This window comes from Neoarius graeffei, chromosome 26, assembly GCF_027579695.1.
Source record: "Neoarius graeffei isolate fNeoGra1 chromosome 26, fNeoGra1.pri, whole genome shotgun sequence".
In the NCBI taxonomy this organism is placed as follows: domain Eukaryota; kingdom Metazoa; phylum Chordata; class Actinopteri; order Siluriformes; family Ariidae; genus Neoarius; species Neoarius graeffei.
The window spans coordinates 44,937,051-44,962,137 of NC_083594.1; the positions used below are offsets into that span (position 1 = coordinate 44,937,051).

General features: G+C 41.9%; 1 protein-coding gene across 4 annotated transcripts in view; it reads left to right on the plus strand.

Annotated features, from left to right (window-relative positions):
- The first annotated feature begins 308 nt into the window (after positions 1-308).
- The window catches only part of zmynd8 (zinc finger, MYND-type containing 8), a 44,455-nt gene continuing 19,676 nt past the window's right edge, over positions 309-25,087 (plus strand). The window contains exons 1-12 of one of the 4 annotated variants that reach the window (XM_060910355.1): positions 309-397; positions 9,239-9,309; positions 9,394-9,545; positions 14,454-14,675; positions 16,098-16,211; positions 19,176-19,268; positions 19,363-19,450; positions 19,535-19,590; positions 19,692-19,769; positions 21,377-21,492; positions 21,578-22,068; positions 24,446-24,577. In XM_060910355.1, the coding sequence (XP_060766338.1) occupies positions 384-397; positions 9,239-9,309; positions 9,394-9,545; positions 14,454-14,675; positions 16,098-16,211; positions 19,176-19,268; positions 19,363-19,450; positions 19,535-19,590; positions 19,692-19,769; positions 21,377-21,492; positions 21,578-22,068; positions 24,446-24,577 (1,627 nt within the window). In that variant the 5' untranslated portion in view covers positions 309-383. Of the gene's footprint in view, positions 398-6,581; positions 6,990-9,238; positions 9,310-9,393; positions 9,546-14,453; positions 14,676-16,097; positions 16,212-19,175; positions 19,269-19,362; positions 19,451-19,534; positions 19,591-19,691; positions 19,770-21,376; positions 21,493-21,577; positions 22,069-24,445; positions 24,578-25,087 lie in introns of those variants that run through there. The other 3 variants (XM_060910358.1, XM_060910357.1, XM_060910356.1) reach the window with 3 other exon arrangements.

The following is a 25,087-nucleotide window of genomic DNA, read 5'->3' on the forward strand; positions in this document are numbered from 1 at the left end:
ATCCTTTTTTTGTTTTACTGTTTTTTTTTTTTAAACTTAGAATAAATTATGGTCCAAAAATTTCCTCGTAGTTCACATGTTGGAGACGATCTTGTTCCTAGCCCAGTTTTAGTTTGTTCAATATGGATTCCTTGGTCAAGGCCTAGCTCTTCTTGCCGTGACCATAACCCAGCTTTGGCTGAACAAAAGGCACTTAGCCAGGAAGCATTTCGCCCAATCAGCTTGCACCTTTCAGCTTGCCAGCAAGCATTGTCCAATCACAGCACGCTTTTGGCTCGGCTGCCTCGGAGTGCCGAGGCTGTGCTTATGCAGTGAGAGAGGGCTGAGGGCTGTCCTCCATGTTTTAATAAGCACTGACATTACACACAAGTCTTTTCTAAGCCATGCATCCACAGAGGTAAGTTTGCTTTCTATACTTTCACTTTCTGTTTAGCAAATCTGCTCATGATGTATAAGAAATCTAATGTTTTTATTCTGAGGGGGAGGAGGTGGGAAAATCCTATTCCAACAACACAGAGCTGGATCCTGACAGGAACAGGACTCAACAGCAATGTGTGTCTCTGCTGTTTTTATAACCCCTTGTTAAACTGTGAGTGTACCCAGGACAAGAATGGACTTCTGTACTTTCTTTCAGCTATAACATCGATCAAACAAGGAGACAGTGGTGTAGGCCAAGACTCTCAAAATGGAAGGCCCTGTGTGTGTAAGGGGAAACCCAGGCTGCAGAATGGCTTGCATTATAAGCATTGCTGCAAGCAAACTACAGTTTATTGCTGATCTTGTCTTTTGTTCTAGTAATACAAAAAGAAAAGCAGAGTGGTTTGCTTTGGAGGTGTTAATCATGTGCCAGCAAAAACTGAAAACAGCCTATACAGTATTCTACACACATAACAGTATCCAGTCCATGGACCTGGCTTTCTGTACTGTGCATTGATGGCACAGTGACACGGTTTTTGTTAAAGCATGGGTAGGAGTTGGCAGCCATTTGAGGTAGCTTCCCTTTTTCACCCATGTAGTGTAAAGGCCTGACTGATCCTGTATACTTCACACACTCAGTGTGGAAACGAAGCTGGATTATAATTGCATAGAAACTCGATTAGTAGCTGAGTTAGAGTGGTCTTTATGAAATGTGTCATAAATTAAAGATATAGCACATTCAAAATGGATCTCAATATATTGTGTCTGGACTATGGAATCAGCTAAGGTTGCAAAATATGTAAACTGATCATCAATATTGGACGTTTTAGTTCTGACATCCTAGGACGCAACGTACCATGAAATTGTTCATGGTTTGTTGTGTGCTGAGGGCATCTTGACCAGTTGAACATAACAGCATGTTTCAATGAATCATGGCATTCATACAATGTTGGTTGGATGGATGGATAAATAAATAAATAAATAAATATCTATAGCTGAATCTGTGTCACATCAGCACTGTGTTTTAATATGCTGCTAGGAATATTGCAACATGTCGAGATAATATTGGATTTTGTCCACGTTGTGGAGCACCGCTTTCAACCACACATTGTAATATATTAAATGTTTGGATGAAAACCGTGATTTAAGCCGTTCTTGTCAGAGCTCATGGTAAGAGGAAGCAGATATGATTTGGCTGTGTATAGTACTCTGCTGAAGAAATGTGAGCCTGGATGCATGTTCTTCAAGACCAAAATCCTGGCTTGAGCTTTTGCATTCAACCCACAGATGGCTAAGCTCGTCAAAATCATTTCAGTTGTTTGACAACGGCCTCCATTGCCATAACTGATGAAAGCCGTCTGATTAATTCGGACTAATCGTCTGACCCTTCCTGATTATTTGTGTTTGTTTAGATTTCGGATCCTCCCAAATGTAAGCAAGTCGTTGATTAATTACTTGACTATTTGAGGTTGTAAACCGTTGCCAGGATTTTGTTAGTGGTCTATTTAACAGCACAATACGTAGAAGGTACTGTGTACTATACTATGTACAGTATTACTATATAGAGTACAGTTTGGGCTGCGTTGTTTTTCGACAAACTCAGCGATGAAATTATGAAATATTTGTTGTATGTTGATTGTTGATGCCTTGTTGACTTAAACAACTCAAATGCTCAGTAATTCGAGACTGAATTATTTTTCTGATGCTTTTGAGAAAATCGGATGAAATGCCATGTCAGTTAGGACTGATATTGCTAATTCTGCCTGGATTCTTTTCAGAAGTTAGGCCATGTATGAAGAAATTTTTTTTTAGATATTTTTTGGGCTTTTTTCACCTTTATTGGATAGGACAGTGTAGAGACAGGAAATGAGCAGGAGAGATCAGAAAATGACCTCGGGTTGGAATCTAACCCGGGTCCCCGGATTTATGGTATGGCACCTTATCCACCTGAGCCCCACATATGAAGAATTTAGTGCTAATTTAGCACAACAGTCACCCTGCCTTAGACCGTCTAGTTTTGAGTGTAAAAAGGAAGTGGTTTCACAGTATTTTGGCTCATTTGAAGTCCCTGGTAGTAACACAGTTTCAAACTATTTGTTATACTAAAGATCTCTCTCTCATCTCATCATCTCTAGCCGCTTTATCCTGTTCTACAGGGTCGCAGGCAAGCTGGAGCCTATCCCAGCTGACTACGGGCGAAAGGCGGGGTACACCCTGGACAAGTCGCCAGGTCATCACAGGGCTGACACATAGACACAGACAACCATTCACACTCACATTCACACCTACGGTCAATTTAGAGTCACCAGTTAACCTAACCTGCATGTCTTTGGACTGTGGGGGAAACCGGAGCACCCGGAGGAAACCCATGCGGACACGGGGAGAACATGCAAACACCGCACAGAAAGGCCCTCGCTGGCCACAGGGCTCGAACCCGGACCTTCTTGCTGTGAGGCGACAGCGCTAACCACTACACCACCATGCTGCCCATATATATATTTTTTGAGATAGAGGATGTTACATGGTTGTGCGAAGATATGAAGTTTATCTTTGAGTGGTGAATGTATATTTCATGAGTGAGGCGAACGAGTGAAAATATTTTCAACACGAGAGGATAAACTTCATATCTTCACACCACCGTGTAATGTTCTTCATATTATATGGACACATCCACAAAAAATACGCAAGTTAATCAAATGAATTTTAATTTTGAACCGGTTCGCCATTTTGACAACGCATGCCTAGTCAGTGGGAAAACACTGGGAGTGACGTCATCGGAGTAAAATATTGGGAATTATTATGCATACAGGACACTTTTTTTGATGGAATAAAAACGTATTCTATTCCCTTCTAGCGGGTTCCATTCACTTGGTTTGATAGCATGCAATATTGTTATCCTATCGCTTATCCTACGTGTATTACGTCACTCTATCCAATGGAGAATGGGTGTTGAATATGGTTTACGATATTGCATGGCTGTCAAGACAACATGACATCACACATCAGAGCTGATGTTATCCATCGAAAAAGTTTTCTGCTGCGCATGTGCAGAAGAATATCTTTGTTCACCCGGAAAGAGAAAGACGCGTTGAACACCCGAAAGGCTACTAAAACTTCATTAGATATTCTTCACGCATATTTACAAGCAGTGGCGAACTGTTACTATTAGAGCTCGCAGCTCAGTCAAAACTTAGCCAGACACCAAAAAGGCAACAGGGCAAAGGATTGGCAAGGGATTAGTGGCAGGCTGCCAGGTTGCTCCATTGTGTGTAGCTGTCGATGTTGATTTTAAAAGTAACTCGGTAAATTACAGAGGGAAATGAATACTTAAGTCCGAATGAAAAATACTGTAGCGAGCGTGCAGAGTGGAAGAAGAGTCTGGGGACAGAAATATTAGTTTCTTGGTCGTTAGCCTGTGCTACTTGCTCTTGATAGCACTGGCTTGACTGCTTTATTAGCATTCGCTACCACTACTGATGAATGCTGCACCGGCTGGAAAGTGACTTCACTACTCTGCTGGCTTGTGGTTAAGCTCGCGCTAGCCTTTCAGTAGGCCTAGGGTGATACATTTTTCGTCCCTTCCACTATAAATCAAAATCTGATTGGTTAATTCATCTGTCACTTCCTACATAAACATACACTGCCATGGCCGTCTGTCCCGGCAATGAAGTCCTAACCAGTGAGTGAGCCAGCTCTAAACTCTGCCTAGACACAACAAACAAAAAAAATCTCATTGGATAACTCGATTTTAATGTTTTCATAACAGTAACCCTTTCATTTCTGAAGCAAATATGATACAAAATGAGGCCAAATTACAGTTAGAAGAGAATAATTATAATGAAATTTAAAAAATGAAAGAAATTAAATATAACATTTCAAATGCTGATATGTTTGGGCCTTCTCTGAAGATCTAGAAGGCCCTGATGATTCTCCTCTGTTTACAAGAGAAAAACATACCAACAGACATCGAAAAACTGCATAAGAGATTGCATATGTATAACAATAATAATATTGGCTGGCTTTTTTTCGTGGTCTATCAGATATTTTCCATTCAGCTAGCATGATCTTGAACTTATCTTTGACTGGTTCAATATCATGCGAGCTGAATGGAATATATCTGATATACCACTCAACGCCAGCCAATATTATTTAAATATGTCACTCAGATCCGCGGTGTATTTCGTATGAAAAATGCAAGTTTTTCAACACGAGAAGATAAACTTCACATCTTCAAGCCAACATGTAGTTTTCTTTTTATTATATTGACACATTCACAAATTAATCAATACACAAATTTATCAAAACAATTCATTGATTTCCTCATGAGTGACATATAGAGATTTATGTCACAGTTTTGGATCTCCATGTCCCAGATGTACGAGTGGTATATTTCCCAGTAAAACACTTGTGTCCATATATTATATATAATGCATGTGTGTGTACTGGAAAATATACACTGGGAAAGTGTGTAGGAAAGACTGAGTAGAGTTTCCACAATGTATTATTATTATTACCGGTGGCACGGTGGTGTAGTGGTTAGCACTATCGCCTCACAGCAAGAAGGTCCAGGTTCGAGCCCCGTGGCCGACGAGGGCCTTTCTGTGCGGAGTTTGCATGTTCTCCCCATGTCCACGTGGGTTTCCTCCGGGTGCTCCGGTTTCCCCCACAGTCCAAAGACATGCAGGTTAGGTTAACTGGTGACTCTAAATTGACCGTAGGTGTGAATGTGAGTGTGAATGGTTGTCTGTGTCTATGTGTCAGCCCTGTGATGACCTGGCGACTTGTCCAGGGTGTACCCCGCCTTTCGCCCGTAGTCAGCTGCGACCTGTAGAACAGGATAAAGCGGCTAGAGATAATGAGATGAGATGAGATATTACGGGAAAACGGCTGGATCAATCCTCATGAAGCTTTCAGGATAGATGGGCCTTGGTCTCAAATAGAACCTCTGACATTTTGGGGGTCATCCAGTTAAGGTCATATAGAGGCGGTAGCCACTATGTCATCGTGCTGTAAGAATGTAAGAGTGTAACAATCGCGCAGTACGGTGTATTCTGATTGGTTGAGAGCAGTACGGTGTGTTCTGATTGACTGAGAGCAGTAAGCAGTACAGCGTGTTCTGATTGGCTGAGAGCAGCAGAGAATCAGAATCAGAACCATGTTTATTCGCCAAGTATGTTCACACACAAGGTCGAAGTCAAGGTCAAGGTCACCAAAAAGGTCAAAATCGTTTTTTTTTTTTTGCGATGTCTTCCTTCATATTCATCATAAGTGCTACCGGGTGAGGTTTGTTTTACCTGGCAACACTTGTCAGTTTTTAAAATGCTTGTTTATGTTATCAACATTGCATGGGGTGTTGATGTATTTTCTACATGTATATAACCTTAAAAAAGGTTATTGCTCGCACAAAACTCACAAATATATCAAATTTGCAGTCAATTGTAAATTCACCGCAGAGGCTACAGCGAACTATAATAATGATGCAAAATGCAAGTAAGTCGACAAGGGCTTGAAGTTGGAACATGACTTCCTTCCTTCAGGGCTTCTTTTACACTCTGAGTATTATACAGTCCCACTTTTTATTTTCATGGAAGCCTTGTAATTTTCTCGTGAGGTCCATGGTAAAATAAATAAATAAATAAATAAATAAATGGGACTATTGCGTACGTTTCAAATGATGGGCTTTGTTTCATTTGGTTAAATGTATTATTTGGAAATCGTTTGTAATTTGCTCATTTTAGCATTGTTATTGAAACAGGAAAATAATAACATTCGTTGATTAATTGAAAATTAGGTGTATTTTATATTACATGTAATGATAGTGAGAAAATGTATCTCGGTGAATAAAGTGATATTAGTGTATTTACATATAGATGTACATCTGAACGGATAATAATGCTGGGTATTTTCCAAAAACAGCTGTTTCCTGTAAGGCAAGGTTACAGTTTCCTTTCAATTCTTTGTCTCTACGCTCTGTGTGTATGTGTGTGTGTGTTTGGAAGGCCCTCACTGCATTCTTGCGGGCTGCTCTGCTGGCAAAACTTGCGTTCTCACAGTTGCCACAGAAAGCTCTAGAAAATGGATGCCTGTCACTGCTCTGAGCAATTAGACAAGGCAGAGGGAAAGCAGGCAATCTGAAGCATTTGTCCTCGCTCTACAGAGAACATATACATGCTGCATAGTGAGTGAAGGCTTAAAGAAGAAGTGGAGTGTGATTCGGAGTGTGTTTTCGATGGCGGATGGCAGCAGCAGCCCTCCCTGCATTGCAGCAGTGGATCAGAGCAGAGCGGAGAGAGCAGGGAGAGCCAGCGTGCCACACAGCACCGAGCGCCCAATCACGCGCCTCCGTGTGGCTCTCAAACCAATCGGCAGCCCACAGCTGAGGTTAAAGATTGACAATTGCACCGAGAGCGGCAGGGAGAGAGAGCAAGGCCCTTCTGGAAAATTCTGCACCCATCTTTGTCTCATCCCTTACCAGCTATTATAATTGAAGGGAAAAAAAAACAATATTAAAAAAAAAAAAAACAAGGCCCTGCCTGAAGAACCTGTTCATTGTGCACGTAAAGAAAAATAAGGTATGCTGTTATTATGCATCGATATTTCAACTTAATGCGACGGTTAGTGCGATGTCAGGGTTTTTTGTTTGTTTTTTTTTGACGAGAAAGATGATTACATGTGTGTCATGCTGCCTTGTTGTGTGAAGGTTTTGTGCCAGGTGAAGTGGTGCTATTGATTGTGCGAGGAGAAATAAATGGCTGCTGCTGACGATGGATGGTGCATGCAGGGTGGATGAGAGAAGGAGGCCAAGATGGCAAGTGCACAGCCTCTGCAAATGTTGTCCTGTGTGTGTGCTTTCATTTTTCTCCCCCAGAAATAAATGCACTGGGGGGGGGGGGGGGGGGGGGGGGGATGGAGGAAGAATCAAGCCAGCATGAGAAGGCTGCCTCAAGAGGAAGATGATTATCCCGGAACTGGAATTCTGTAGCTTAATTGGATCGAAAAGCTCCTTCTAATACAGTTATTAACTGTAATCAAATGACATTTTTTAAATTTGTGAGTCCTAGGGTTTCTGCAAAGCATGCAGAAAGAGCCACTGCATTTTTTTTCTCCTCTTATGTTGAGACTGGATGAGCGCACGGGCTCAGCTGATAGCGGATGGTTGTTTTGTTTTGTTTTGTAGATGGAACGATAAAGGCATGGTGTGGAGAGAGGAAAACAGCACAACACCAGTGGCTGATTTTATAACCAGTGGAATTGAAGAAACCGCACAATTATTATTATGCTTCGATCCATTATAGTGTATAGGTCTGGGAATTGGATCCTCGCTATACTAATAATACAGCCTGCTACAAGCCTTCATGTATTAGGCCTTCCTTCACTTTGCATGTCATCCAAAAATATTTTTACGCAAACGTACATGATTTTTCCAGGAGACCAGTTCAGTGTTATATAAACTAGCTTTGCTTTTCTCCAGCTGTCCTTGGGATTAGGCTGTGTGTTGGTGGGGTTCTGGAGTAAGGGAAGACAAGATCATCCCCACCCTCTGGAGACATTATTCATTTTTGCAGAGGCAATCATTTCTTCCATTGTCCACTGTCTGTTTATCTCCTACACTGATTGTATTTTTATGGTGTTTCGTTGAATTTGTTCAAGTCCACATGAAAACGTACAAACGTGGATCCCGGATACAGATTTTACACTACAGCGTCTGAGGCACGGCCTGTCTGATCTACTTCTTGCTCTTGTTTTGGTGTGGCATTGGACTAAGATTGGGCTCAGACGTTTACCTTTATTTAACCACAGACAAATTAAATATGTTTACTGTCGTCTGTGTGAACGTTTATTCCATGGATTGCAGTCGTCTCTTGTTTCGAAAAGCCTCCTGCAGTGACACTGAGGGACACCCTGGGCTTCTGTCAAAGAAGCTCTTTCTCTTCCTTTCTGTCTCTCTCTCTCTTTCCCACTCAAAGAAGTGGAAATAATAAACCGGAAAAGACGGAATTCAATGAGACCACTTGATTGCATCAAAGCTTCTGCTAGCTGTCCAGCCACCCCCCAGTTTTACACAACCTGTTCAACCAGTCGAATGAAAGTTTTCTGTGAAACGACTAGCAGTGAGGACTGTTTCTCTTCATGCTTCATGCATATTTTGGGTACTTGGTGAAACTGATACTATTACCAAAATGAGTAACTGACTGCATTTAGGGGCATCATGGAACATTTTACCGTATTTAGGTCTGTTTATTTTGGTGGTTCCAATGTGCTGTTAGCAATGAACGCTTTGCATTCAGTTATCCCAACATATGAGTTTGATATTTAAGATATCACGAGTGAACAGTATCTTTTATGGCGAGCACTAATGTGCTGACTTTACAACACTATCAGCAAGCACGGTCATTAAAATTGTGTGCAAGGTGCCATGAGTCAAGGTGCACGTTGACTCACAAGCAAATTATAGACCTTGGGGAAAGTAACTATTCATGTCTCGCAGAAATGAAGTGACATTTTCTCTGGACGCCAATACCCAGCATCTTTAAATATAATCATACCAATTTCCAAACCTCACTGTTGCTGCTGTTTCTTATAAATACAATGGCACACATGAGAACACGCTGAGAGGAGAATGGCCGAGCACTCAAGTCTTATATGACAAAATACATCGGCGTTCAAGAAATACTGTATTTCATAGCAGTGTGGGAAACTAGCATTCCCAAGAACAGACTCACCTTGAAAAACGGCATGACCGTGACTTTGCTAATTCCTGACATTCTGATCAGTAGGAATTTTTCAAAACATTTAAATAAACCTTCTTCTTATATGGCAGTTTAGCAGAAGAGGAGGTGAAGACAGAGTCAGATGTGATTGAAGGAATGGAGATTGCCACACGATCCAAAGGTATGAAGACATTTTGGAATGATTACACCTGTGTATATATGATACTCACGGCACACCAGTAGACCAAAGTTTTGCTTTATGTAGTGTCTGATCCAGGGTCAGTGGAGCGCACTGCCCCAAAGCGCAAAGCACCAAGCCCACCACATTCGTCCAATGGACACTCTCCGTCAGAAGCTTCTCCTAGCCCAGTCAAAAAGAAGAAGAAACCAGGAGCCGTCAACAGCAGCAAAGATCAGGTTCAGTGCTTTCTTAATCACTTCACAAACCGTAACAATAGAGTTACTTATCTTTGCTTTTCACAGGGTTTTTGTAATCCAACTTCAAGTCATATTGATTATCATTACATATCACCTATTCTATCCAGATTAACTGGATATGAGCAGTCACACACTCTGATTGGCTACTCTACTACTAGGATATCAGCTCATATACCATGAGTAGAGAAAAACAAAATGGTGGAGCATGTTGCTAAACCAACCGAGTATGAAAAAAAATACTTGAAAACAAAACTCCAAAAAGTACAAAAAAACCCCAACCAAACAAAAAAACAAAACAAAATATGGAGTAAAAGTTTTTGATGAGGGGTGGCACGGTGGTGTAGTGGTTAGCGCTGTCGCCTCACAGCAAGAAGGTCCGGGTTCGAGCCCCGTGGCCGGCGAGGGCCTTTCTGTGCGGAGTTTGCATGTTCTCCCCGTGTCCGCGTGGGTTTCCTCCGGGTGCTCCGGTTTCCCCCAGAGTCCAAAGACATGCAGGTTAGGTTAACTGGTGACTCTAAATTGACCGTAGGTGTGAATGTGAGTGAATGGTTGTCTGTGTCTATGTGTCGGCCCTGTGATGACCTGGCGACTTGTCCAGGGTGTACCCCGCCTTTCGCCTGTAGTCAGCTGGGATAGGCTCCAGCTTGCCTGCGACCCTGTAGAAGGATAAAGTGGCTACAGATAATGAGATGAGAAGTTTTTGATGGTAAGAACGTATCTTTTTTATTTTTCAAGAATTAATATTATCACATTTTTCACAAATTGCTCCTGTCATTTCGCCGGTTTGTTTACATTCTAAGTGGAAATGATTTTGTCGGACGTTTTGTATAAAGTTTTTATTGATTGAATTTGCAAAAAATAAAAATGGTCTGTTTCTCAAAATCCAGTGAATGTGGATAGAATAAAACAATTATTCCACTCAATCTCATTGTACATGGCTTATGTTCGACTCAATTTCGTGGAATAACTGTTAAATATATCCCTTATCAAAAAAATTGCTGTGCAGGGATTGGCCAAGGATGGCTCACATGACATAAAATACTTCCATCACTGATTAAGCAATGTATCTCGTAACGTCAAAAATAAAAATAATTTTAAAAAGGATATGATGTCAGTCATGGTATATTCTGGATATACCATGAACTGATGTCACAGTTTCAAGCTATACAGCCAACTCGAGTTACAGCTGTGGCTCCATGAGCATTTCTGTGTGTGAAGATGTACGTATCATGATCATGCCTAGCGAGGCAGGCGATAGCATGGTACATTACACATGCACAGGTCGAAGGTCACGCCGAAGTAAACAACAAACATGTCTGCCTCCAGTGAGTTTGTGCTGAAATTCAATAACACTTTTAGTTTGGAATATTTTGATGAGGGATATTTGACAGTTATTCTACAAAATCGAGTCGTACATGAGCTGCTAGCTGATGAAGCGCATAGCTATAACCGAGTTGGCTATAAAGAAAGAAAAAAAGCACAACTTTATTCATCACACACTTGTGAAATTCCTCTCTACATTTAAACTATCTGAAGAAGTCAACACACATATGCACACACACATGAGCAATGAGCACACACACATACCCAGAGCAGTGGGCAGCCATGCTAACAGAGCCCGGGGAGCAGTTGGGAGTTAGGTGCCTTGCTCAAGGGCACCTCAGCTCAAGGCCGCCCCATATTAACCTAGCCGCATGTCTTTGGACTGTGGGGGAAACTGGAGCACCAGGAGGAAACCCACGCAGACATGGGGAGAACATGCAAACTCCACACAGAAAGGCCCCCGCCAGCCACTGGGCTCAAACCCAGAACCTTCTTGCTGTGAAGCGACCGTGCTAACCACTACACCACCGTACCGCCCACTACATCACCATAAGCCATGTATGACGAGATTGAATGGAATAATTTTTTTATTCTATCCACATTCACTGGATTTTGAGAAACAGAGCATTTCTGTTTTTATTTTTTGCAAATTCGATCAATAATAACTTTATACAAAACGTCTGACAAAATCATTTCCGCTTAGAATGTAAACAAACCGGCAAAATGACAGGAGCAATTTATGAAAAATGCAATAATAATAATTCTTGGAAAAAAAAGAAAGATACGTTCTTACCATCAAATACTTTTCATTCCATAGTTTTTTGCTTTTTTTTGTATTTTCTGGGGTTTTGTTTTCTAGTAGAGTTTTTATTTCGTCCTCGGTTGGTTCAGCAACACGCTCCACTGTTTTGTTTTTCTCTACTCATGGTATATGAGCTGATATCCTAGTAGTAGAGTAGCCAATCAGAGTGGGCGATTGCTCATATCCAGTGAATGTGGGTAGAATATAAATCAAATATACCATGAGCTGAGAGGCACCGGTAATTACGGATTCTCTTCAGTGACTGGCATAGTACTGTTTTCTTCGGGGCTGTGCCCTTCACAACAAAATAGTGCTCTGCCAGTCACTGAAGAGAATCTATAATTTCAACCAGAGCCTCTCAGTGCATGGTATATTTGATTATTATTATGATTATTATTATTATTATTATTATCCGAATATATCACCATGTCAGACCTTTGTGTCTTGATTTTCAGCCTACAAATTCAAACTGCAAAAATAATAATAATTTAAAAATAAAAAATCATCAGAGAGTTCCGGAAAATCATTACATATTGAACAGCGTTGCTCTTCAGTTGATCTATTTTGCTTCATAGATGGAGCATCATGGTTGAACGAGATTTGTATTTTGAAATGGCAGGTAAATTCTTTAGCCCACTCGAATAAGATAACGCAATATGCCTGCTCTTGATTTATTTTATCCGACTGAAGAGTATAGTTATGCTTTCTTTCATACTGACCAAGTGAAGCACTCAAGTAAGGTCAGCTGTTCCTTTACTTTTGCTGCTCACCTTCTCATTTTTTAAAATCTAAATCCTTCAGTTATAAGAGAAACTAATGTTAGGTTAAGCTTGTACTATTCAGCATTCGTCGAAAAATTATTTGTGCTGCAAACATTAGAGGTTAGCTTGGGAATTCGATTAAGTTCAGGTTGCTGTTGCAGCTACAAATTCACAAGCGTATAAGAAAGTATAGAACAAGAGTACATACAGTGGATATAAAAAGTGTACACACCCCGTTAAAATGATAGGTTGTTTTGTTGTTAAAAAAAATGAAACCATGATAAATAATTTCAAAACTTTTCCCACCTTTAATGTGACCTATAACCTGTACAATTCAATTGAAAAACAAACAAATTTGTTGGGGGGGGGGAACATAAAAAATAAAAAACGTACAATAAGCTGGTTGCATAAGTGTGCACACCCTTAAACTAATACTTTCTTGAAGCACCTTTCGATTTAATTACAACATTCAGTCTTTTTGGGTCGGAGTCTGTCCGCCTGCCACATCTAGACTTGGCAATATTTGCCCACTCTTCCTTGCAAAAGCGCTCCAAATCTGTCAGATTGCGAGGGCGTCTCTTGTGCACAGCCCTCTTCAGGTCACCCCACAGATTTTCAATTGGATTTAGGTCTGGGCTCTGGCTGGGCCGTTCCAAAACTTTAATTTTCTTCTGGTGAAGCCATTCTTTTGTTGATTTCGATGCATGCTTCGGGTCACTGTCATGCTAAAAGATGAAATTCTTCATCTTCATCTTTCTAGCAGACACCTGAAGGTTTTGGGCCAAAATTGACTGGTATTTAGAACTGTTCATAATTCCCTCCACCTTGACTAAAGCCCCTGTTCCAGCTGAAGAAAAAGAACCACAAAACATGATGCTGCCACCACCATGCTTCACCGTGGGTACGGTGGTCTTTTGGTGATGTGGAGTGTTGTTTTTGTGCCAAACATACCTTTTGGAATTGTGGCCAGAAAGTTCAACCTTGGTTTCATCAGACCATAACACATTTTCCCACATGCTTTTGGGAGAGTTGATGTGTTTGGGGTTTTTTTACAAAATTTAGCCAGGCTTGGATGTTTATCTTTGACCCTACCCCATAGTCCAGACATATTGAGAATACGGGAGATTGTTGTCACATGTAGTACACAACCAGTACTTGCCAGAAATTCCTGCAGCTCCTTCAGTGTTACTGTAGGCCTCTTGGCAGCCTCCCTGACCAGTTTTCGTCTTGTCTTTTCATCAATTTTGGAGGGACGTCCAGTACTCAGTCATGTCACTGTTGTCCCATATTTTCTCCACTTCTTGATGACTCTTTTCGCTGTGCTCCATGGTATATCTAATGCAGTGGAAATGTTTTTGTACCCTTCTCCTGACTGATACCTTTCAACAATGAGATCCCTTTGATGCTTTGTAAGCTCTCTGTGAACCCTGGCTTTTGCTGGAGGATGCAACTGAGTAAATGTCTGAACTTTATTTGGGTTGATCAGAGTCGTTTTACTTGATGGCAGGTGTGAACCCAAACAGACTGAATGCTGTAATTAAATCAAAAGGTGCTTCAACAAAGTATTAGTTTAAGGGTGTGCACACTTATGCAACCAGCTTATTGTATGTTTATTTTTTATGTTTTTCCCCCCTAACAGATTTGTTTGTTTTTCAATTGAATTGTACAGGTTATAGGTCACATTAAAGGTGGGAAAAGTTTTGAAATTATTTATCGTGGTCTCATTTTTTTTTTACATCGGAAAACCCTATCATTTTAACGGGGCGTGTACACTTTTTATATCCACTGTAGATGATAAGAATTTGGGCTTTTAAGATGAAAAATTAAATAAAGCATTCAACAATCGCTCATTTTTAGAGTGTCATGCCTTCAGTTATGTGGCCTCTGTGATCTCTCGAGGTCTCTAATATGTACATCTGCGGTGTTACCTCTGTGTGTCATGAGCTGCAGTGCCTTTCTTTTGAAACCCCCACTCTCTTGTTTTTCTCGCCTGCATTCCAGTCCGAACTAAGACATGGTCCCTTTTACTATGTGAAGCAGCCCGCACTCACCACAGACCCTGTTGATGTTGTACCGCAGGACGGCAGGAACGACTTCTATTGCTGGGTGTGCCACCGCGAGGGCCAGGTGCTCTGCTGTGAGCTCTGCCCACGCGTCTACCATGCCAAGTGTCTCAAACTAGCTGCTGAGCCTGAAGGCGACTGGTTCTGTCCTGAGTGTGAGGTACTGGCACACACTAACACTGCCACCAGAATGCGAGAAACTCTATTGTTATGTCTTACAGGTTTCAACACGGTTTCAGATGTTAAAACAATCGTAGAAGAACGATATCTTTGGTAATTATGATTTCGTTAAAAATAAACGTCCGGTTTTCTGCCGGATCAGAAGCGTGTCGAGACGTCAGATGGCACGTGATTGACAGTGATGTTTCCTCAACGCTTCCACTGCTAGAAAAGGGTGTAGGAAGGACAGAGTGGCACTTCTACAGTGGGTTTGTTTGCACACATGTCATGAGTTATTGCGTGGTATAGTTGTGCATTTTGTACACATTTCTGGAAAGCAGCAAAATAAGGTAAGATTGCGATTTGTGTGCACTGCACTGCTACTTCCTGTCTTCCACCAAGTTTTAAAAGCTATACCGAACTCAAAAGGGACACAACAGGAAAGCATTCGCCATATCGTCAGGAGATCGTAAAGTTGAGCCATGATGATGTCACAGCCAGGTCAAATTTGGGAGGGATGCACTCGAATTACTCTCTCTCTCCTGTCAATCAGAACTTGCCAATGATAGGCTTCTGTGAGTATGTGGAAGAGGGTAGATAGCGATATCTTTGGGGTGTGTTTTGAACATTTTTAAAAGGTTGACTGTGATTAATGTGATAAGGGGTGGAAAGGGGTGGATGGGAGCAAATTGGCAAATGACGAGTTTGAAGGAATGCATGGGAGAACTACTCAGCATTACGACACTATAAAACACTACAAATCGCAATGTACGCTGTGTAGTACTATGTAATACCAGAGCGTCAGCAGCGCAGTAGCTCACATGGCCATACCATGAGAAACCAGACTCGTTTATAATTAGCCAAGGTGCTCTTCATGAGAACAATTTGATCTTCAAAACAATACAATCAGAATCAAAATCCAGTGAAAACTCAGGGAGGAGGAGCGATTTTCCTGAAAGTTCGTTAATCGGCCTAATTAGCAGCTTGTTCATGAGAAATCACAAAACCAGGGAGTAACTTTTGTGCAGACTGATTAGATCTTCCAAACACAACAATCAGAATCAAAATCCAGTGAAAACTCAGACAGGAGTTTCGATTTTTGTGAATTGTGGATGGATGACGGATGGATAGATGGACGACGGACGCCGCGTGATGGCAATAACAGGTGGAAGTCAGTTTCTGTGGTTGGGGTAAATTAGAGACCTGATGGAACCTCGATGAAATATTGTCCCTCTGATCTGAAGAAGGAAAAACAAAACCCAAATTGTTCTCATCTTTGCATTGGATGGTAAATTCAGAAGCTATCTATAGCTGACAGAAAGAAGAGTATTATGACAGCATCTTGACAGGGGTTTTAATAAAACATTGTTAGTGTGTATATCTGATATTATGATCCACTTAAACAATGCATCTCCTTTTTCAGAAAATAACTGTTGCAGAGTGCATCGAGACCCAGAGCAAGGCGATGACCATGCTCACACTTGACCAGCTGTCTTACCTTCTCAAGTTTGCCCTCCAGAAGATGAAACAGCCGGGTGTAAGTGCTCACAGCCCGGTTCTCACTTACCCATGTTCCACCAAGGGAGTTCCAGGGCTGGTTCGGAGCCGGGGCCTTATTTTGGACCAGTTCTTTGCGTTTTGACTGCCAAGGAACTGACTCTCAGCCAGGAAGTGGCACCAGCAGTTTGCTCATATAGAACCAAGAATTTCTCATGTCAGAAGCTAGGGGCGGGATTATTGTGAACAACAAAATCAGCTAAAACTTTGTGACCGCCATTTAAAAAAAAATAGAAGTGGTGTAGCGTCTAGTCTGACTCATCCAGAGAAGTAGAAGAAAACCAGACGGACAAGTGTGTCAGTGTTTTTGTGTTTGGCACTAGCGGGGCTGGCTAATGGCCAGTCGAGTGTTGTAGTCGAGTCACTAAGCCTCGAGTTCGAGTCCAGTCTCGAGTCCCCAGTGTTCAAGTCCAAGTCATTAAAGAAGATTCCGAGTCAAGTCCGAGAACAAGACTCCAGTCGCACCATTTGACGGTGGCTGTCGCTGCCTTTATGTGAAACCGTCTCTGCTACTGTGTTGGATTAACATTACTGCTCGACTGCCTCATTTTAGTTAATAGGCTACAGATAAAAAGCTTGTTCATCACTCAGCAAGCCCCGCCCACTATCAACAGGGCAAATAACATGAGAGAGGGTTAACACTAGCTAGTTCATCGCTCAGCAAGCAAGCGCTGCTATCAACAGAGCAATGAACATAGCGTGTCACTTCCTTCTCTGGGTGGAGTCTCGCCAAATGATGATTGAAGTTCGAGGTTGTCCCCGTCGTCTCCTCGATCATTCTTCTACGTATGGAACACATAGCAGTGCATTTTTTCCCACTGCAGGAGAAGTCTGTATAAGCAAAGCGAACAATCCTAGGGGCGTTCTCTTCCTAGCACCATTAACGTTAGTTTGTTCCTGAATATGACGTATGAACAGATGAATGTGCATTCTCTTGCACAAAATTAGTATAAAAATTAATGTAGGTATAAATATCTCATCTCATTTCATTATCTCTAGCGGCTTTATCCTTCTACAGGGTCGCAGGCAAGCTGGAGCCTATCCCAGCTGACTACGGGCGAAAGGCGGGGTACACCCTGGACAAGTCGCCAGGTCATCACAGGGCTGACACATAGACACAGACAACCATTCACACTCACATTCACACCTACGCTCAATTTAGAGTCACCAGTTAGCCTAACCTGCATGTCTTTGGACTGTGGGGGAAACCGGAGCACCCGGAGGAAACCCACGCGGACACGGGGAGAACATGCAAACTCCACACAGAAAGGCCCTCGCCGGCCCCGGGGCTCGAACCCAGGACCTTCTTGCTGTGAGGCGACAGCACTAACCACTACACCACCGTGCCGCCCAGGTATAAATATTTTATGCTAAATTATTATGCCACGTTACAAAAAAAAAAAAGAAAAAATCAGTCCTTATCTCCAATTTACGAGTCCGAATGCAGTTAATGCACGAGTCCGAGTCCAAGTCATCAATGCTGCAGTCCAAGTCAAGTCATGAGTCCTTAAAATTAGGGCACGAGTCGGACTCGAGTACTACAAGCCTGCTAGTGGCTGGGGTAGTGGCTGCAAAAGTGGAAACGTATAGACCCCTTTCACTGACGTCACCCGAAACTGGAAGTAAACAGACCCTGCGCCATTTTGGAAGACCAACAAACTCGTGATTAGGGGGAAATAACGGCAGCGGTATGTGAACCCACGAGAATAAAGTGGAGTGGCAAACGACTTAAACAAACAAATCTGAGCTGTTTTATTTATGATTTATTGGCCCAACAGTAGACTTGAAAGAAACCTGTGTGAGACTTGGCAAAAAACTGTGGATATAATGGATAAGTCTGTGCATGATCTGCGGACACTTTGAGGTAAGCAAATGCAAGAAATTCAGATTTAAAACATGCTAAATTGGCCCCAAGTTGATAACTGTATGAGGAGCAAGCCTCCCAGACTTCTACAATTTAATAATAATAATAATTTATGATGGTTTGGGGCTTGCTCGCTGCTGCCAGGTTGGTTGTTGAGTAGCCTGACTGTTTTTTTTTTCTTGCGTGTGGTATCATTGTTGACGCAAGGTTGTTTTTTGAACATGCCAATGTGGACACGATTTCCCCTGATGAGTTATGACTTCAGACGCGATGCGTGTGTGGAGGTGTGGAGTCCGCGTGATATGTGCGTAAGATAGGCTTCTCATGTGTTTGGAGAGCCGCACTCCGAGACAAGCGCAAGCGCCCCCCAAGGGAAAAAAAGGGACCCCCCGAAAATATCGGCATAGTTCGAACACTGAGTGTAGGTACTGGGTGTAAATAACAAATAGTTTACAATGTCTGGGTAGCAAACAGATGGCAGAATTGGTGTCCGGTCCTCCTTATGTTTCCATTCTCCCTTGCCGCGAGTCTTATCATATGGGTCAAACCCATCAATCACAGCCAGTTTCTCCACATACTGTGCCCTTTCTGCAGCTGGTAATGTACTCACATAACCAGAATTATCAGCCATCGTGTCACTTTACTCTCGCTCGTACTTTGTTTTATATTGTGAGTGCATGTACTTGGTCTTCCAATATGGCGCCTAACAAAATCTCGCGGCTCGGTGACGTCATGTGAAAGGGGTCTATACAGTGATGTAATGATGTGGCTTTATGGTGGTTCTCCAGCTCATGGAAAAGCAAACCGGTTCTTCAAAGGTTCACAAGTTGAACCATCTCCGAGTCCAGCACTAGCACCAAAGGGAGTATCTGTGGAAATTTACTAATGCCAGGTCTTTTCCTGAACATAAATTTCATCATTGAACATATATACGGTAGTGTTTTCTACACGAGGAGCTAATCGTAAATACATAATTTGTTCCACACGAGCTAATATATATATCATTGAGGAAATGAAATATTTTACTCTGTCTCTCTTTCTCTGCCTCTGTTTGATTTCTTTCTTGCTCGCTGTCTCCAGACAGAACCGTTTCAGAAGCCAGTGTGTCTTGAGCAGCATCCTGATTACGCAGAGTATATTTTCCATCCCATGGATCTCTGTACATTAGAAAAGGTGAACAAGAAGTTTTCAAAATCACGTCTTGCACTACCACGACGTTTGCATTGCACTGGAGATGTTTGACGATTTCTTTTCCATTCCTGTTTAGAACATCAAAAAGAAGATGTACGGCTCTACCGAAGCGTTCCTGGCTGACGTGAAGTGGATTTTGCACAACTGCATCATTTACAACGGAGGTTGGAGCCAACACTGATACTGATGTTATTTTGCTGTTGTTGTTGATTTGCATGAGAAATGGGTTTTTTTTTCATATTTTCTAGGAAACCATAAGCTCACCACAACAGCGAAAGTTATCATAAAAATCTGCGAACATGAAGTGAGTAAAGCAGGGTTTAAAAGTTTTCGATAAACACAAAAGTTAAAAACGAAAACGCAAAGTTTGTCGCCAGGTTTTTTCAGACGTTTTCTGTCTTTCAGATGAATGAAATTGAGGTCTGTCCAGAGTGCTATCTTTCAGCCTGCCAGAAGAGAGACAACTGGTTTTGTGAGCCGTGTGTAAGTAATTATTAATATATACAACATACAGGTCACGTTACTGAAACTAGATAGAGACTGTGACTAAAGTCACAGTAATTTGCGCTCGCTGTTACAAACTGGGACGTCTGGTCACAGTACCCTAGAGAGCCGGAACGGTAAGAGATAGGGGATGGCGCTTAGTGAGGAAAAGTTGCGCCCGGCCGCCCTGAACCTCTTCTTCTTCTTTTGGTTGCTCCCGATTAGGGGTTGCCACAGCGGATCTTTTGTCTCCATTGCTCCTTGTCTTCCGCATCCTTCTCTACCACACCTGCCACTTTCATGTCCTCTCTCACCACATCCATGTATCTCCTCTTTGGCCTTTGTCGTTTTCGTGTGCCTGGCAGCTCCATCCTCAACATTCTCCTTCCAACATGCTCTGCATCTCTTCTCAGGATGTGCCCGTACCACCTCAGTCTCATCTCTCTTAGCGTAATTCCCAAGCTCTCCACATGTGCTGTCCCTCTGATGTGCTCGTTCCTTATCCTGTCCAACCTTGTCACTCCCATCGCAAACCTAAATATCCTCAACTCCGCCACCTCCAACTTTGCCTCCTGTCTCTTCGTTAAGGGTACGGTCTCCAATCCATACATCACAGCTGGTCTTACTACTGTCTTATACAGCTTACCTTTCACTTTTGCTGGGACTTTCCTATCACAAATGACTCCCGAAATCCTTCTCCGACTGCTCCACCCTGCCTGCACTCTCTTTCTCACTTCACTATCGCAGCCCCCATTTTCCTGCACAGTTGACCCCAGGTACTTGAATTCACCAACTTTCTTTACGTCTACTCCTTGCATCTTCACTACACTCTCATCCCCATTCTCATTGATGCACATGTATTCTGTTTTGCTACTGCTCACCTTCATTCCTCTTCGTTCCAATCCATACCTCCATCTCTCCAAACCCAACTCAACCTCCTTTCTACTTTCACCACATATCACAATATCATCCGCAAACATCATGTTCCATGGTGACTCTTGCCTCACTTCGTCCGTCAAGCTATCCATCACTATGGCAAACAAGAAAGGACTCAAAGGAGATCCTTGATGGAGTCCCACCTTCACCTTGAACCATTCAGTTGTTCCAACTGCACACCTCACTGCTGTTTCACTGTTCTCATACATGTCTTGCACCACTCTGATATACTTCTCATTCACACCACACTTTCTCATACAATACCATAACTCATCTCTCGGCACTCTATCATATGCCTTCTCCCTGCCGCCCTGAACAAAATTTTAAAAAACAAACAAAACAAAAAAAAAGATTGACAAAATTACGAAAATTGAGAGTTATAAGTGATTGAAAAAATCCCGATCATTCTGGATCAGTGATCCAGATCAGCACCAAAAGTCATATCCACTTATTTCAGCCCAAAGGTATTCTTCACGTGAAATTTGGTGATGATTGGTTGAAAACTGAGGGAGAAACAGTGTCCTAAATGTGTTAGGATAATAATAATAATAATAATAATAATAAAAGTAGAAATATCCTGAGTGAGAGGAATAATTTGCGCCAGCACTGTTTGCGCAAATGAATCATGTGAATTAATCATATCACTTTGTTTGACTTGCTATTTATTTTAGAGTAACCCTCATCCCCTAGTGTGGGCCAAACTTAAGGGCTTTCCATTCTGGCCTGCCAAAGCTCTACGAGACAAAGATGGACAAGTAGACGCACGATTCTTTGGACAGCATGATAGGTATCTGAGGTTCTGCCCTCAAACTTCTTATCATCTGTACTGCCTTCTATTCCTTTATCCTATATCCCTTTTTTCTTTTTTTCAGGGCCTGGGTCCCAATCAATAACTGCTACCTCATGTCTAAAGAGATTCCTTTCTCCGTAAAGAAGACCAAAAGCATCTTCAACAGTGCCATGCAGGAGATGGAGGTCTACGTGGAGAACATACGGAAAAAATTCGGCATCTTCAATTACGCCCCGTTCCGCACACCGTACACGCCCGACAACCAGTTCCAAATGCTCCTCGACCCAGCAAACCCTGGCGCTGGCTCAGTCAAACCTGAAAAACAGGAGAAGATCAAGTTTAGCTTTGATATGACAGCATCACACGTAGGCAAGGGCATGGTGTCGGCCGGGATGGGTGGCGGAGGGACTACGGGTAGGCGGATCGCTATGCCGGACATCCCGCGATCACCAATGAGCACTAACTCTTCTGCCCATACCGGATCTGATGGCGAGCAGGAGGGTGGAGAAAAGAGCCAGACCAGGGCACTTCTGCAACACCACAGCACAGGAGAAGAGTCTCTCGATAGCACAGGTAGTAGCGTAATGTGACAGCGCCGCTGTACACGATTTTTTCAGGAAACTGTAAATTCTTTCCTAGAAACTTTGATGGCTGAAGCCGTCAGAGCAGACCTGCCATCAGACAGAACACTAAAGAAGGACAGAATATTTAGATTTTAATTGAGAAATAATTTAAAGCGTGAGTTTCATCTTTATCTTCAGTGTACGTTTGCAGTCTATGATTCCTCTGAATGAAAATCTGGAAGAAAATCTACACAGACTGCCTTATGATTGCGGGAATCATTTATATTTATTGGACACATTAGAGCTTATTATTCCTCAAATTTTCAGAACTGAAACAAATAAAAAAAATGTTTTTAATGTAGATCTAATTTTTATACCATATTAAAGTTGGAGTATGTAGAATTTTGTAGAGATTTAGGATTTTGTCTGTTCCCAATATAACTCAAAAAGTAGTGAATGGGTTTTGATGGAATTGTGAGGAAAGGTGACTCATGGGCCAAGGAACAATTGATTAGATTTTGACGGCAATCTAGATATGTATGCGGATCCAGGATTGTTTTGTCTGTTCCCAGTGTAACTCAAAAAGTCGTGAATGGGTTTTGATGGAATTGTGAGGAAAGGTGACTCATGGGCCAAGGAACAATTGATTAGGCTTTGACGCAAATCCGGACGCAAATCGTTTTGTTGATTTCCAACATAACTCAAAAAGTAGTGAACGGGTTTGGATGACAGCTTGGTGTACAGCTTTAGTGTTATCCTAGATTCAAATGATTTGATTTTGATGTTGATAATACAGTATGTGGCTTGGCGGACGGAAATATGGACTCTACCGTGCTCCCTTCTCATTTATGCTTGTTTTGATGTTAGTGAGATTTAGATTTAGCTCATTCAGTTCATATAACCTGTTAATTAGGCTGTAAATAGCTGTAATGCTGTATAACCAAAACAGGGATGATTGTTGATGGTGATCACTACTGTACTTCCATTAAAACCCACTGGCCACATGTCACTCTGAGAACCAAACTCAAAATAGTTAGTTATGTCCAGGTTCCCTGCCCAAACTGATAAATCGCATCATCAGTTTTTCTTTGGCTAATCAGACACAAGGTACGCCACCACTCTTGCCGGAGCAGTTGGGGGTTAGGTGCCTGGCTCAAGCGCACTTGAGCCAGTCCTGCTGGTTCAGGGACTCGAACCGGTGACCTTTTGGTCCCAAAGCTGTTTCTCCAACTATTTGGCCATGGTAAATAATCCAAAAAATAAATTATAGCTAAAAAAACCCCGTAATATGAGTTGATAAATGATATGCTATTAGATCGAGCAAATTGAAATGCTTATATTTAACAGTTATTCCACAAAATCGAGTTGTACACGAGCTAATAGCCGACGAGGCGCATAGCACTGAGTTGGCTATAAGCCATGTACGACGAGATTGAGTGGAATAACTGTTTTATTCTACCCACATTCACTGGATTTTGAGAAACAGAGCATTTTTGGCTCAGCCTTTGGCGGAAGCCTATAGAGGCGTCTGACTGTGTGTGTATGTTTAACCGAGTTCGAGCATGTTTAAGAATGTAACTGGCGTGCCAGCCTCAGGTAGCGATTACACAGTCGTGGTGTGACGCCACTGTGTATTGACTATGTAAGTGCCATGTTATATAACCTCAGTTTGCGACGTAATCTCCCGTGGCCGAGCAGTCTACAGCGCTGTCCAGGAAAGGAACGGATTTTGAATCCTGGCGTTGACGTATAAGGCTGAGCTCAGATCTGCACAGGTCTCGAATTATTTTTATTTTTTGCAAATTTGATAAATAAAAACTTTATACAAAACGTCTGACAAAATCATTTCCGCTTATAATGTAAACAAACCGGTGAAATGACAGGAGCAATTTGTGAAAAATGCTACAGTATAATAATAATAATTCTGGAAAAAAAAAAAAAAAGATATGTTCTTACCATCAAAGACTTTTATTCCATATTTTGTTCCTTTTTTATTTTTATTTTTTGGGTTTTGTTTTCAGACAGAGTTTTTATTTCATCCTCGGTTGGTTCAGCAACACGCTCCGCCATTTTGTTTTTCTCTACTCATGGTATATGAGCTGATATCCTAGTTGTAGAGTAGCCAATCAGAGTGCATGATTGCTCATATCCAGTGAATGCAGATATACTGTAATAGTACTTGATATCTGGTTGGGAGTAGCTAGCACAGAAATTCTCGATTTTTGTTCTGAGTATTTTTTCTCCTGTCTATTTGAGTTGAATCGGCCGTAAAAGCACCACAGTAGATTTTCACATGCTTTTGTTTATCGTTAGATATGTTAATGTGTTTAAGTCAAGCAGTCCTTTTATTAGCGCATCCAAATTAAGTCGACCATTGGTGTCCACAGCGTCCCCTGCTGCTCCGCGAGCCGGTCCTGCAGGCAGTGCCATGGACAGCCCTAAACCATTTCACTCTACAAACACACCCATTAAACAGGAGAAGACCCCCGCTACAGGCAGCATCTTAAACCTTAACCTCGGTAAGCTCTTTCTCCTCTAATTACCTCGCCTGGGACGGAGTCCACCAGGGGGTGAGGTATTGCTTTCAGTTGGGTTTCTTTGTTTTTTTGTTAATGATGTTATGGGAAAATGGCTGGACCAATCTTTATGAAACTTTCAAGATAGATGGGCACTGGTCTCAAATAGAACCTCCAACATTTTGGGGGTCATCCAGAAGTGGACAAAGTACCCAACTTCATTACTTAAGTCAAAGTACAGATCCCACTGGTCAAATGTTACTCCGATACAAGTGAAAGTTGTCCAGTCAAATTTTTACTGAAGTTAAAGTACTGAAGTACTTGCTTTTAAAAATAGTTAAGTATTAAAAGTACATTTTCTGTCAGTGCATCATTGTATTATTGCCACAGCACTTACAAAACCTAATGCCATTACCAAAGACAGAAATGTGAATTCACAAAATAAACGCATGCTGTGCCATCATGGAGGTTTAATGTTAAGCTAGCTAGTTAGTGACGCGCCACCTGACATGC